The 16,051-nt window shown below is 44.3% G+C and overlaps 1 protein-coding gene across 1 annotated transcript in view; it reads left to right on the forward strand.

Annotated features, from left to right (window-relative positions):
• The window catches only part of B4GALNT2 (beta-1,4-N-acetyl-galactosaminyltransferase 2 (SID blood group)), a 384,595-nt gene that overhangs the window by 135,984 nt on the left and 232,560 nt on the right, over positions 1-16,051 (forward strand). Inside the window, exon 4 of the mRNA XM_073572735.1 lies at positions 3,275-3,309. Coding sequence (XP_073428836.1) covers positions 3,275-3,309 — 35 coding nt within the window. The remainder of the gene's footprint in view (positions 1-3,274; positions 3,310-16,051) is intronic.

A 16,051-nucleotide genomic window follows, 5' to 3' on the forward strand; every position in this document is an offset into this window, starting at 1 on the left:
ACACTGGACACTTGTGGATTGTGTGAGGCCCACTGATATCTGAGCGCTATGTGACACGCTCGATGGCACAGCTGCCTGTGACCAAAGTGACGAGAGGATAATGGAGATTTTGAATCTCTGCGTACACTTTTGGACACTGGACACTTGTGGATTGTGTGAGGCCCACTGATATTTGAGCGCTATGTGACACGCTCGATGGCACAGCTGCCTGTGACCAAAGTGACGAGAGGATAATGGAGATTTTGAATCTCTGCGTACACTTTTGGACACTGGACACTTGTGGATTGTGTGAGGCCCACTGATATCTGAGCGCTATGTGACACGCTCGATGGCACAGCTGTGACAAAAGTGACTAGAGGATAAGGGAGATTGGATTGCTTTTAAAAAAGCAGTTTGCGGAGCAGTGGGTAAACAGCAATGCCAGCGTGTCAGGAAGCCTTAAAAGGCAGCCCAACAACCAACACCACTGATACACCACAATATAGCCTCCCCTTGCACTGCACACACAGTGACTTGTGTGTTGTGCAGGCCAAATCGCTAGCAGCAGAAGCAGTTTTTTTGTCTTCTTCCCTGCCTAACGCTCTCCCTACAGAATCAGCAGCAACCTCTCCCTATACTAAGATCGGCAGAAGTAAGATGGCGGTCGGCGTGCACGCCCTTTTATACCCCCTGTGACGCCCACCAAAGCAAGCCAATCACTTGCATGCCCTTCTGAAAGATGGTGGTGACCCGTGCCTAGGTCATCACGTTGCTCACAGTGTCCGTGGATCCTGATTGGCTGAAAAAGAGCGCAAAACAAACTTTTGAAACGCGACTTTGGCGCGTAAGTCGCCGACCTCGTGGCCGACCTCATCCTAGGGTCGGGTTTCGTTTCATGAAACCCGACTTTGCCAAAAGTCGGCGACTTTTGAATTTTTTCGACCCGTTTCGCTCAACTCTAGTCATGGGTCTTCCAGCAGGACAATGACCCAAAACACACTTCAAAAAGCACTAGAAAATGGTTTGAGAGAAAGCACTGGAGACTTCTAAGGTGGCCAGCAATGAGTCCAGACCTGAATCCCATAGAACACCTGTGGAGAGATCTAAAAATGGCAGTTTGGAGAAGGCACCCTTCAAATATCAGGGACCTGGAGCAGTTTGCCAAAGAAGAATGGTCTAAAATTCCAGCAGAGCATTGTAAGAAACTCATTGATGGTTACCGGAAGCGGTTGGTCGCAGTTATTTTGGCTAAAGGTTGTGCAACCAAGTATTAGGCTTCATTCTCTTTTGTGTTTTTTCATTTAAGACAAATTAAATGAAGATAATAATACCAAAGAATTTGTGTTTGCAATCATTTTCAGGAAGAAACTGAGTATTATCTGACAGAATTGCAGGGGTGTCAATACGTTTGGCCACAACTGTATATAGGGTGGCTGTGTGGGGCTCATGCAGTGTATATAGGGTTGTGTGAGGCTCATGCAGTGTATATAGGGAGGCTGTGTGGGGTTCATGCAGGGTATATTGGGAGGCTATGGGAGCCTCATGCAGTGTATATAGGGAGGCTGTGTGGGGCCCATGCAGTATATGGGGAGGCTATGGGAAGAAACCTTGGTAAGACTTGGAATGGCTCATAATTTAAAGCACGGCATATCCTCTGTAAAACACGGTGGGGGCAGGGTGACGGCATAGGTATGAATGGCTTCCAGTGGCACTAAGTCACTAGTATTTATTAGTGATGTGACTGAAGACAGAAGCAGCCAAATGAATTGTACAGGGAAATACTGTCTGCTCAGAGACAACCAAATGCAGCAAGGTTAATTGGACGGCACTTCACAGTACAAATTGACAATGACCCAAATCCTACTGCAAAAAGAACCCAGAAGTTTTGTAAGGCAAAGAAGTGGAATATTCTGCAATTGCCAAGTTAATAACCAGATTTCAAAGCCATAGAGCAACACTTCACATGCTTAAGACAAAAGTGAAGGCAGAATAACCCACAAAAAGCAACAACTGAAGTCAGCTGTATAAAAAAAACTAGGGTCTGAGCTGAAAAGGTAAGTTAATGTGTATTGTGATGCATTGACCCCTGTGACAGCTAGGGGGCGCTGTATGGCCTTCCCAGGACATGCACGCAGGTGTTCCCTTTATTGTGAAGGGGAAATGGTGAGCGGCAGGAATATAAATAGCCGATATGTATCACAGGGGTGGGTGCCCTGTGATGGAAGCTTGAACGTGTGTTGATCAGCAGATATACTGCTGATGGTTTCTGTTGTTTTACATTGGGAAAGCTTCCAGGTGACTTGATGAGATGGGATGGGAGGGACCATTCACCTACAAACCCACCTAGGGGCATGTGTCTGAACGCCCAAAGTAAAGCCTGTGTGTGTATGGCTGGTTGTGTGTAATAGGACCTGTAGTGAGGTCATGACCATGTGATCTATACCTCACCTGTGGGTGTGGTTATGTACCATATAATGTGCCTGAGGTCTGGTCACATAGGAGAGAGTGCATGAACCTGATTGGTTTGTGTGGAAAGTCCTGGAAGGCCTAGGTGTTGGAAGGTGTGCTGCCTTCCTAAATAGCACCTGCTGCAACCTTGGACCTGGTGAGGCCGGTGTGTTGGGAGGCCCTGGGAGTAGAGTCGGATCCCTGAAATGCACCCAGACAGGCCACGTGTGTGAACAGAGTCTGTGACGGCCTGCATTTAGGGAAGCCACTGCCCGGCTGTGGGTCTGGAACCGTAAGGCGGCCTAGTGAATAAGGCACTGTCCGGAACGGTGATCCCAGTGCGGCCGCTTCCCTGAGATAAAGGACTAACCAAGAGTCGGCATCTGGAGCAGGAGCTCCTAAGCGGTAACCCTGGACAGGGGGAAATAACTGTGTTGAGGCTATAGAGCCTATTTTCTTGACATGGCACAGCCTGTGTGGCCACAGGGCTGAGAGACTGAAGCCCTAACATGAACATTGACCTGTCTGATGTAAGACTGTTGCCGTCTATGGTTTATGCTGTATAATAAACCACATGGACTGTTTAAGTGGAAGTGTATTTTTTGCGTTTTTTTTTCTTTTATTATTTTAGGATATTTGCTTAATACCCATGCTGAGAGTATATCTACTCCTCTAGTGCCATTCATTCATTGTCTCTCTCTCTCTGGAGCATTTATCTTTCCGTACATTTCAGCTATATAAAAACTGTACAATTATGCAATATCAATATGACTGATACAAAGTTATAGTATACAATCCATGTATTTAATCATTTTGTGTCTAACTTTTTTTCATATATTTATTCTAGGGCTACAGATCAGTGCTGTTCTCCCACAATACACGGTACAGTATCAAAAAACCACCAATCTGTAAAAGAATCAAAGTTGCACCAGTTCTTAAAGGTCTCCATGTCCTCCCACCCACCAGCATTTGTATGTTTCTTGCTAAATACTCAAGCCCTTTATAATGTCACCTAATCAGAAGTTTATTTATTTTTTTTAAAAGTGTTTTTAATATGCAAATATCCTTTTGGCTAGTCAATGAGGTGTTTATTTCCAACTAGTCATCCAGGTCGGTGTGATGTTGTCACATCTCCTGCTGTTTGTGGGCTGTTGCCCTTGTTTGCATTCTTTGCCTAGTAACAGTGATGTAGGGGAGAGGAGGAGTCGGGGGAGGGACGTGCAGAGGAAGTAGGAAGTAAGGAATAAATAAAAAGCATGGCCTGTCCAGCCAAGCACCAGCACATCAGTGTACGTCTCTGAATTCTTTATCGCCGACATCACGACACTACAACTGGCGACGAGGAAGCGTTCATTCATCAGCCACAGGTATTTCAGTCCCACGAACAGTCTACAAGGCTATCAGCACTCACTATGGCTTGTCTACCCGCATTTCCTGCTTTTGATGTGCATCAGTCCCAAGCAAACATGGCAGTATCTTGGGATAAATGGCTAAAGCGATTCGAGATATTTCTGCAAGCCATGAATGTCTCTGATGATACCCGGAAAAAAGCCATGCTGTTACACTATGCAGGGGAGCAGGTTTACGATATATTCACTACTCTGCCGAATACAGGGGAGAACAAGGACTATGAGCTCAGCAAAGCTGCGTTAAGCAAGCACTTCTCCCCTCACAGAAATCCGGCATTTGAAATTTTTAAGTTCAGGCAGTCAAAGCAGTCGCCAACAGAAAGCATGGCTGAGTATCATGTCCGGCTACGACACCTTGCAGCGCACTGTGAATTTGCGGAAGTAGATAAAGAAATCCAAATGCAGATCGTACAAGGATGTATTTCCTCCAAGTTAAGGAGACAAGCACTCAGAGACCCCACCATGACGTTAGCGAAGTTGCTAGATACAGCGCGTATAAATGATGCTGCAGACAAACAAGCTAAACTGATAGAGAACATCGAGCATGAGCCAGACGCGACATCTTCCATAGCAAAGCTTACACAGAAACCAAATGTGCCTCGCACGCAGGCATCCACATGTTACAACTGCGGTGGATCGTATCCTCACCAGAATGTCTGCCCAGCAAAGGGAGGAACTTGTCATAATTGCGGAAAGCAAAATCATTTTGCAAAGATGTGTAGATCCAAGCCACAATCTCCTCATACCACCGCACAACCTAGGCCACCGAAGATCCAAACACTGCAGATTAATGACGAGTCCCACAGCACCTATTTATTCTCCGTGACGGAAGAGGGATCTAATACTGTGCACGCAGTTACTAATCCAAAACGAGTAATCCTAGTGAATGGCAATCCAATAGAAGCCCTGGTGGACACGGGGGCATCAGTCAACGTCATCAGTCATACAGTCTACAACCAGCTCCTAAACAAACCTACTCTACAAAGTACTAATATAAAGATTTTTCCTTATGGCTCAGCAGCTGCACTGCCCCTGTGCAGAAAATTTCAGTCAGAAGTTGCAGCTGAAGGAAAGTCCATCACTGACACCTTTTATGTGGTAGAATGCTCTGCGGACACACTTCTCAGCTGTACCAGTGCAATATCTCTGGGCCTTGTGAACCTTGTCAACAGCATTACAGGTCCTTCGGCCCACCACATTATGCAGAAGTACCCAAGTCTCTTTAAAGGCCGAGGTAAGCTAAAGGATGTTCAAATAAAATTGCATATAGATCCATCAGTACAGCCCTCTATTCAGCCCCACAGGCGCATTCCATTCCATGTCCGCAAGCTTGTGGAGCAAGAACTGCAAGACCTGGAGGCGTCCGATGTCGTCGAACGCGTTGAAGGCCCGACCCCCTGGGTTTCACCAATCGTTGTTGCACCTAAACCGAAGCAGCCAGGTAAAATCCGACTATGTGTGGATATGCGCCACGCCAATCGGGCGATCCAAAGAGAAATGCACATCACGCCCACTATTGATGACATTCTCGCAGACCTGAATGGTGCAAAGGTATTTTCAAAAATTGACCTAAACTCAGGCTATCATCAACTTGAATTGCATCCAGACTCCAGGTACATTACAACTTTTAGCACGCATGTGGGCCTGCGCAGATTTAAGAGATTGAACTTTGGCATCTCATTGGCCGCAGAAATTTTTCAGAATATCGTCAGCCAGGTTCTGTCTGGCATTGCAGGAGTCCTCAACGTCAGTGATGACATTCTCACTTATGGCACAACCCAAGAGGAACATGACAATCGCCTAGAACAAGTGTTTCAAAGACTCCAAGCCTGCAATCTCACTGTCAATCCGTCAAAATGTGAATTTAACCAAAAATCATTAACTTTTTTTGGATACATCTTTTCTGAACAAGGAGTTTCAGCTGACCCACAGAAAGTGGCTGCCATAAAATCGGCTAGCCCACCGCAAAATGTGTCAGATGTTCGCAGCTTCCTAGGACTGGTCACATACTGTGGGCGATTTATACCTGACCTAGCCACTGTTTCTGAACCTCTGCGAAAGCTCACAAAGAAAGACTCTCCGTGGACATGGGGTACTGAGCAGCAAGCAGCTTTTGACGCATTGAAAACCAACCTAACCAGCGACACTGTCATGGCCTATTTTGACCCGTCAAAACCCACACAGCTACTGGTGGATGCTAGTCCAGTAGGCCTAGGGGCAATTCTCACACAAATGTCTAGCGCAGGCGACATATCCACAATCTCATATGCCAGCAAGACACTAACGGATACAGAGCAGCGATATTCACAAACTGAGAGAGAAGCCCTGGCAGTTGTGTGGGGGTGCCTTCATTTCCATTTATACCTTTTTGGACATCAATTCACAGTGATAACTGACCACAAGCCACTCGTTCCAATTTTCAATAAGCCCTCGTCAAAGCCTCCCCTCCGCGTCTTGAACGCTGGTTGCTCCGCTTACAGAACTATCATCTCCAGTTGAGATACGGGGCGGGAGCTGGAAATCCTGCAAACTATTTCTCGAGACACCCAGCACCACAGCCCACCACAGACGACATCCCCGTGACGATTCTGGCGGAGGAGCATGTCAACTTTGTCGTCGCCCATTCGGTACCGAAAGCTATGACCATACAGGAAATTAAGCAAGCACTGGATGCCGATCACCAACTTCAATTTGTGATAGAGACGGTTCGGCCCAAGAACTGGAGCAGTTTTCTCGCTGAGGCCCGCCTTCACCCTCCTGATCAGGCTGGGTACCTGGAGGTTTTCTTTAACGCGAGACATTCACTATCAGTATCAGACTCAAATATGCTCTTAAGAGATAATCGCCTGGTGATACCTCAAACTTCAGAGCAGGGTACTGGATCTGGCGCATGAAGCTCATCAAGGGGTCGTGAAAACGAAGCAGCTACTTCGGGAGAAAGTGTGGTTTCCCGGACTTGACAAAAAGGTAGAGGCACTCGTTGAAACATGCATACCGTGCCAAGCCACTACAGTTGCCCATAGACGTGCACCATTACAAATGACACCCCTGCCAGCCGGCCCATGGATAGCTGTTAGCATCGATTTCTGCAGTCTACCAGATAGCTCCTATCTGCTGGTGATCATGGATGACTTTTCAAGGTTTCCAGTCATCGAACATGTTTCTACAACCTCGGCCAAGGCTGTTTTACCAAAATTAGACAAGATCTTCTCGGCATATGGCATACCTGAGATCGTGAAATCTGACAATGGACCGCCTTTTAATAGCACAGACTTTCAGTCCTTCGCAACCTACCTGGGTTTCACACACCGGAAAATAACTCCTTGCTGGCCTCAGGCCAACGGTGAAGTCGAACGATTCATGCAATCACTCAACAAGACCCTAAGGATTGCTACCATGGAGCACAAGGACTTACAGCAAGAGTTGAATGCATTCCTCAGACAGTACAGGGCTACACCCCACTCTACAACGGGAATACCACCTGCAACGGCACTGTTCAACAGGCCCTTACGGGTCAAACTTCCAAGCATTCCAGCAATCTCCGTCTAGACCCCGATTTCTATTAATGACTCCAGATCAAAGGAAAAGATGAAACGGTATGCAGATAAGCGCAACCATCGAGGCAGACAGCCGGCAATACAGGTGGGCGATTGGGTCCTGGCACAAAGGTTAAAAGCGACTAGCAAGTTTGTGTCACCGTACTATCCAGAACCCTTTCAAGTTATAGACGTTAAGGGCACCATGGTTACTGCCCGGAATCAAAGTCGTCAGGTCACACGGAATGTGTCCCACTTTAAAAAACTCCGGGGCCACGTCCCAAAAACCACGCCTATTGAGGAAGCGGAGAGCAACGACTCCCTGCCAGAGACTGGAGATGCCGTAAGCCTAACAGGGGATGTCTCCGGGGATACTCAGGGCTCATCTGGTGATGGGCTGTCTCACCGCTATCCGACTAGGACCTATCGAAGACCACCTGCCCACCTTACAGACTATGTTCTGCAGTGAGACTTAATGTTTGAACGACAATATTCTTCAAATGTTTCAGTTTTTTTTTTTTGTTGTGAGAAAAGAAGAGGTGTGATGTTGTCACATCTCCTGTTGTTTGTGGGCTGTTGCCCTTGTTTGCATTCTTTGCCTAGTAACAGTGATGTAGGGGAGAGGAGGAGTCGGGGGAGGGACGTGCAGAGGAAGGAGGAAGTAAGGAATAAAAAAAAGAGCACGGCCTGGCAGCCAAGCACTAGCACATCAGTGTACGTCTCTGAATTCTTTATCGCTGACATCACGACACTACAGTCGGCATGTTATCCCGCCCCTGCATAGCCTATTAAGTATAAAACGTGCCTCTCCGGGGCTAAAAGCCTACAGTTTTAAAGGGCATGTAGGCTTTTAGCCAGTAAAAAAAAAGTTTGATAACTATGAGGTTTAGTGTCCCATCAAAGAAAGGTCACTGGGCTCATATGAATTGGCCAATTTACAGTATGTGCTGAGTATCTTCATTCTAGAATTACATTCTATATGGCAGTAATGCAGTTCAAATTTCATATATTCAATGCTTACTTGCATCTTATAACTTACAGTGTACTGCTGTATTGTATTGTTTTCTTTGCAAAATGTTTATAAAATGTATGCATGTGTCAGATCTCTATTTATATTATGCACTGATCAGTTTTTTAAAATATGTTGATCTGGCACACTTCTCTCTCAATTAAACTTGACCCTCTACTGCACTGATGGAACATTAAAACTTAGTTAAATGCAATGGAGTACCACCTGCTTCTTTTGGCTATCAATCCGTCCATCCATCCTTACACCCTTCTATCTGTCTGTTTTTAAATATCTATTTTTTAAGTATCTATTTGAGATAGTCCCATTGGATTAAAATAATTCGTCATTTGATTCGTGCGAGTAGCCCAAAATACGCCCGGGTGCATTTTACACAAAATTTCAACAGTCAAAGAGGCGCACAAACAAAGGTGTGGCCAAGTTGGCTTCCCCATATAACCTTGCAGCTATCATCTCACATGGTATACTGTATACCACAGACAATTATGTGGGTACATAAGTGTCTGTGTAAAAGCTGAGTATAATATAGCGTGGCACTACTACAGGGTGCACAAGTAGGTTACCCAAACCAAAGTAAATAGTGAAAATAACTTGGCACTCCACTTAAGATGTCCTTAATCAGAAGACAAATTTTTATTAATGCAGTCTGTACAACGTTTTGGCCTTCCTCAGTCCGACTGCTTAAAAATTGGTGGATAAGCAATGAAGCTTTGTATCGGCTCTTAGTATAAATTTTGTAGTATGGAGTATAGAAAGTAAAGTATATTAAGATTTGATATCTATGAGTCTTTTGGGTTGATTGAGAACATAGTTGTTATTCAATAATAAAAAGAATCCTCTCAAATACAAGTTGCCTAATAATTCTGCACACGGTGTATATTAGCACACCAGCCTAACATTGGCAGGGACCCGATATATAGCAACAAAGCCTGTTCACAGAAACCGTCTTAATACAGAGAGAAGACACACTTTCTATACTCCATACTACAGAATTTATACTAAGAGCCGATACAAAGCTTCATTGCTTATCCACCAATTTTTAAGCAGTAGGACTGAGGAAGGCCATATAGGCCGAAACGTTGTACAAATTGCATTAATAAAAATTTGTCTTCTGATTAAGGACATCTTAAGTGGAGTGCCAAGTTATTTTCACTATTTACTTTGGTTTGTGTAAAAGCTGAGGCAGGGAAAGCTGCAGCCATTTTTAGGGATTTATAACCTAGAGAGAAGACCACAGTTCAACATGGCTCCCAACTGTTCTGGATAAAGTGGTGACAGTCCCTGGTTTGAGTCTCTGTCCTGGGCAGTCTATGAATGTCCTGCCCTGCTACCACGCTCCCTTTGCCATTCCCTGCTTTCATTAGTTTTCTGCTTTCAAAGCCATATAGTTGACCCTACTCTTGCTTGCAGAATCTTCAGCATCTTCCAGCAGGTATGAGGTCAGAAACAGTTGAATACTGTTTTTATCTTTCTTTTCCAGTCACATAATGTTCAGCAAGCCAGGCGTCATGTATGGAAGCTTCAGTACAGCTGGTTCTGTCTGCCTGACATAGCAGAACTGCTGAGTCCTAGCACACCCAAATAAGCTCTGCCAGAGTCTTGTCACTGGCTGTTTTTCCTGTAACTGGGGCTTGGAGGATTCTGCAATAACAGTGGAAAGTATGCATATGCACTTCAAAGAAAAAAATATATATAATTGGACAATATCTATCCATTGCTCTTTCTGTCTTTATATTCCTCTCTCTCTGTCTATCTCTTTGTAAGGGGATACAAGGGAAGTACCATTTCTTCCCCTTCACTTGTTCCGGGAAGATTTATATGCGTTTTATGTGGATTGCTACTGTATATATTTTTTGCTATAAAGTGTATATACAATGGGTTGTCCTTTGATGTGTTAGTCATAGGGAAAGCGTAGTACTCATTCATGGCCACTAGATGGGGCATTATAGTATATGTAATATAAGCTAGGAGTTCAGTATCGTTAACAGTTAAATGTAGGAGGGGTTCACTGTGGGTAAGTTGGGAACTGAAGTGAAGAGAGTAGGGCCAGTGCGCCCAGACAGCTTGGGTGGGCTTAGAGCCCAGGCTATACAGGGAGAACGCAGTGACCCCGTAACATTAAAGTATTAGAGCCCAGCCATCCAGGGCCAGTGGGTCAGAACAGCAGCAAAGACAGCAGTGACATCAGTAGTGAGGACTGACACTGCAGGAGAAGTCACAGCAGTTTAGACTGGCAGGTCGCTCATCATGTGGCAGATCATCGCATGGGCTGACACCCTCAGATCCAAGGCGAAATGGCTGAGGGAACCCCCAAGCACAGAGATTCTAAACAGCAGAGGATGCTGAGGAACCGTATGATATGGCCCGACCTGGAAATGTGCTTTATAACCAGGAGAGAAGTACAGGGAAAAGAGAAAGAGATGTACTATGTGAAATCTGATGTTGATGCTGTGATGAATATGGATATGCTGTGTATGAAGACCAGTAAAGTTGTGCGTTTAAAAGTTGAAATGGACTGTGTCTCAATTTGTGCAAAACCGGACAGAGGGAGCCTCCAGCAACATAGTGGAGACCCCGACGGTGCAGAAAGTGGAGCCACAGGTATGCTGAGTAATGGACACTGTTTGCATGTGACGGGAGGCCAGGGCGTGCCTGAACCGTTAATCTCTGCCATGGCTACGGCCCTGGCCCTCCCTCACATCTATCTCATCCATCGGTATAGACGGATCACCATGAAAAAAATAGTAATAATGCAACAATAATACTTTAATATGTCTTAAATTGCAAAAAACATGCGTATTAACATATACTGTAGCCACACAACTGTAATAACCATAAGAATTAATTCAACAGATTTAATGTGCAACATGACCTGACTAGTAAAAATAAAAGAAGCCCAAAATTGCTTTTTTCCATATTTGATGATGAACCTGATTATAATCAGTGGAGACAGTTGGGCCACCATGCTTTCTGTCTGACAAATCCATTCCCAGCTGTTTTCCATTGCTCTGTGCCTGTAATGGAAAAGGACAATGTAAGAGTTTACAAGTATTGTGAACAAAGCCTTAATGGGGTTTTAGCATTATATTGATGTGGCCAGGTGAGAATATAAAATAGTAAATTGGTGTTAAGGGCGTGGAACAACATTTTTTTTCTGTCCCTCTTTCTCTTTCAAAATTGGGAGGTATGAAGCTTTGAGGTTAAAAATCGTAGTAAGGGCTCATCCCGATTTGCGATAAAAAAAGGTCCGATTTCAGGATCAAAAATTCAGATGAGCACAATATGCGAGTGTAATGCGATTTCCATGTGATTTTTCCGTATGACATGCGTAAGCAATCCGTATGCAATGGGATCTTAACATGAGGTTTTACATAGAGCAGTTCTCTCCATGTAAAAACTCATGTTAGATTAGCATAGTAAAATAACTGTACACATCGTTTTAAAACAAAAGAATCTTATATATATATATATATATATATATATGTGTATATATATATATATATATATATATATTTAATATAAATAGGCACACTGCTCAAAAAAATGAAGGGAACACTTAACCAACAGAATATAACTCCAAGTAAATCAAACTTCTGTGAAATCAAACTGTCCACTAAGGAAGCAACACTGTTTGACAATCAATTTCACTTGCTGCTGTGCAAATGGAATAGACAACAGACGGAAATTATTGGCAGTCATCAAGATACCCTCAATAAAGGAATGGTTCTGCAGGTGGGGACCACAGAACACATCTCAGTACCAATGCTTTCTGGCTGATGTTTTGTTCACTTTTGAATGTTGGTTGTGCTTTCACATTCGTGGTAGCATGAGACAGACTCTACAACCCACACAAGTGGCTCAGGTAGTGCAGCTCATCCAGGATGGCACATCAATGTGAGCTGTGGCAAGAAGGTTTGCTGTGTCTGTTAGCATAGTGTCCAGAGGCTGGAGGCACTACCAGGAGATGTGGAGGGGGCTGTAATAGGGCAACAACCCAGCAGCAGGACTGCTACCTCTGCCTTTGTGCAAGGAGGAACAAGAGGAGCACTGCCAGAGCCCTGCAAAATGATCTCCAACAGGCCACAAATGTGCATGTGTCTGCACAAATGGTTAGAAACCGACTCCATGAGGATGGTCTGAGGTCCCGACATCCACAGATGGGGGTTCTGCTCACAGCCCAACACCATGCAGGACGTTTGGCGTTTGCCACAGAACACCAGGATTGGCAAATTCGCCACTGGCGCCCTGTGCTCTTCACAGATGAAAGCAGGTTCACACTGAGCTCATGTGATAGACGTGAAAGAGTCTGGAGACGCTGTGGAGAGTGATCTCCTGCCTGCAACATCCTTCAGCATGACTGGTTTGGCAGTGGATCAGTAATGGTGTGGGGTGGCGTTTCTTTGGAGGGCCACACGGTGTTGGGCTGTGAGCACAACCCCCATCTGTGGACGTCGGACACTGAGACCATCCTTATGAAGTCATTTTCTGATTTGCAGACACATGCACATTTGTGGCCTGCTGGAGGAAATTTTGCAGGGCTCTTGCAGTGCTCCTCCTGTTCCTCCTTGCACAAAGGCTGAGGTAGTGGTCCTTCTGCTGGGTTGTTGCCCTCCTATGGCCCTCTCCTCGTTTCCTGGTGTACTGGCCTGTCTCCTGTAGAGCCTCCAACCTCTGGACACTACACTGACAGACACAGCAAACCTTCTTGCCAGAGCTCGCATTGATGTGCCATCCTGGATGGGCTGCGCTACCACTTTTGTGGGTTGTAGAGTCCGTCTCATGCTACCATGAGTGTGAAAGCACAACCAACATTCAAAAGTGAACAAAACATGAGCCAGAAAGCATTGATTCTGAGATGTGGCCTTTGGTCCCCACCTGCAGAACCACTCCTTTATTGAGGGTGTCTTGATAATTGCCAATAATTTCCGTCTGATGTCTATTCCATTTGCACAACAGCATGTGAAATTGATTGTCAAACAGTGGACAGTTTGATTTCACAGAAGTTTGATCTACTTGGAGTTATATTCTGTTATTTAAGTGTTCCCTTTATTTTTTTGAGCAGCGTGTCATATATTCTATTGTACATAGATAGATGTATAGATATAGTAAAAGCCGGCACATGCCGCATATAGTAAAGAATGGAATTTGGTAGAATAGAATAGATAGATATATACATGTAGAATAGGTGTGTGTATGTATATATATATATATATACACTCACTGGCCACTTTATTAGGTACACCATGCTAGTAAGGGGTTGGACCCCCTTTTGCCTTCAGAACTGCCTCAATTCTTCGTGGCAGAGATTCAACAAGGTGCTGGAAGCATTCCTCAGAGATTTTGGACCATATTGACATGATCGTAAAGTCTTCTCAACGACAGTCTTTAATTGTTGTGATTTTATTGATTGTGAAAAAAAAGGGTGGTGTTACAATCCAAATCCCTTTTTTGGATTGTAACACCACCCTTTTTTTTCACAATCAATAAAATCACAACAATTAAAGACTGTCGTTGAGAAGACTTTACTTTCATGTTATTAGTGTGCCGGGGTTACTCCTATACTTTAGTCTTGTTTTTTCCCAGAGCACCTAAGTTGGGGTTTGAGCCTGTCATATCTACTTCATATTGACATGATGGCATCACACAGTTGGCGCAGATTTGTCGGCTGCACATCCCTGATGCGAATCTCCCGTTCCACCACATCCCAAAGATGCTCTATTGGATTGAGATCTGGTGACTGAGGAGGCCATTTGAGTACAGTAAACTCATTGTCATGTTCAAGAAACCAATCTGAGATGATTCGAGCTTTATGACATGGCGCATTATCCTGCTGAAAGTAGCCATCAGATGTTGGGTACATTGTGGTCATAAAGGGATGGACATGGTCAGCAACAATACTCAGGTAGGCTGTGGCGTTGCAACGATGCTCAATTTGTACCAAGGGGCCCAAAGAGTGCCCAGAAAAAATTCCCCACACCATGACACCACCACCACCAGCCTGAACCGTTGATACAAGGCAGGATGGATCCATGCTTTCATGTTGTTTACGCCAAATTCTGACCCTACCATCCGAATGTCGCAGCAGAAATCGAGACTCATCAGACCAGGCAACGTTTTTCCAATCTTCTACTGTCCAATTTCGATGAGCTTGTGCAAATTGTAGCCTCAGTTTCCTGTTCTTAGCTGAGAGGAGTGGTACCCAGTGTGGTCTTCTGCTGCTGTAGCCCATCTGCCTCAAAGTTCGACGCACTGTGCGTTCAGAGATGCTCTTCTGCCTACCTTGGTTGTAACGGGTGGCAATTTGAGTCACTGTTGCCTTTCTATCAGCTCGAACCAGTCTGCCCATTCTCCTCTGACCTCTGGCATCAACATGGCATTTCCGGCCACAGAACTGCCGCTCACTGGATTTTTTTTCTTTTTCGGACCATTCTCTGTAAACCCTAGAGATGGTTGTGCGTGAAAATCCCAGTAGATCAGCAGTTTCTGAAATTCTCAGACCAGCCCTTCTGGCACCAACAATCATGCCACGTTCAAAGGCACTCAAATCACCTTTCTTCCCCATACTGATGCTCGGTTTGAACTGCAGGAGATTGTCTTGACCATGTCTACATGCCTAAATGCACTGAATTGCCGCCATGTGATTGGCTGATTAGAAATTAAGTCTTAACACACAGTTGGACAGGTGTACCTAATAAAGTGGCCAGTGAGTGTATATGTGTGTATATATATATATATATATATATATATATATATATACAGTATATATATATATATATATATATTAGACATATAGGAATAGATATATATGTAGATAGATATGTCACACACATACAGTATACATATTTGAGAGAGATATAGATGGCAGAATAGCCGTTAATTCATTTGTCTGCTTTTGTAAAATAATTGCAAAACCCAACATGAAATGACACATGGTTTACATACAGTAAACCATTTTATTTCATTTAGTTTTTTATATGTCTTTGACTAATAATTAGATTAGGGTATGTGTGTAAAATTTGGGACATGTAGGTGTTAAATTAAGGGGTTAATTCTTTTAAAAAAAATTGTGTGGGCTCCCGCGCAATTTGCTCCACCAGAGAAGGAAAGCCAGTGAGTGAGGGCAAATATTAATAGCCTTGAGAGGGACCATTGTTTTTGGCCCTTCCCTGTCTACAAAAATCTGCCCCCAGCCATCCCAGAAAAGGCGCATCTTTAAGATGAGCCTTTTCTAGCACTTAGCATCTCTATTCCCATTGCCCTGTAGTGGTGGCTAATGGGTTAATAAGAATGGGTTACTGTCACCTTGCTATTGAAAGGTGACATTAAGCCGATTAATAATGGAGAGCGGTCAATAAGACCCCTATCCATTGTTAACCCTAGACTAGTAAAGGGTTAAAAAAACACACAGACATTAATTAAAAATTATTTTAATGAAATCAACACACCCAGTTTTTGACCAAATTTATTCCTCTGCTAATCCATAAAAAAACATGGACCTGTGTAAAAAAAAATATACTTACCTCTATATACTTACCTCTCAGCTGGTCAGTCAGGTCCCCCGCTGCAATCCATCTGAAGGGGTTAACTGGTTTACAATGGGACCGGTGATAATGCGACCGCCCCACTGTAAACCACTGCCAAAATGAATTGGT

This window comes from Dendrobates tinctorius, unplaced genomic scaffold (assembly GCF_039654945.1).
Source record: "Dendrobates tinctorius isolate UK_male_01 unplaced genomic scaffold, ASM3965494v1 ptg000032l, whole genome shotgun sequence".
NCBI classification, from domain to species: Eukaryota; Metazoa; Chordata; class Amphibia; order Anura; family Dendrobatidae; genus Dendrobates; species Dendrobates tinctorius.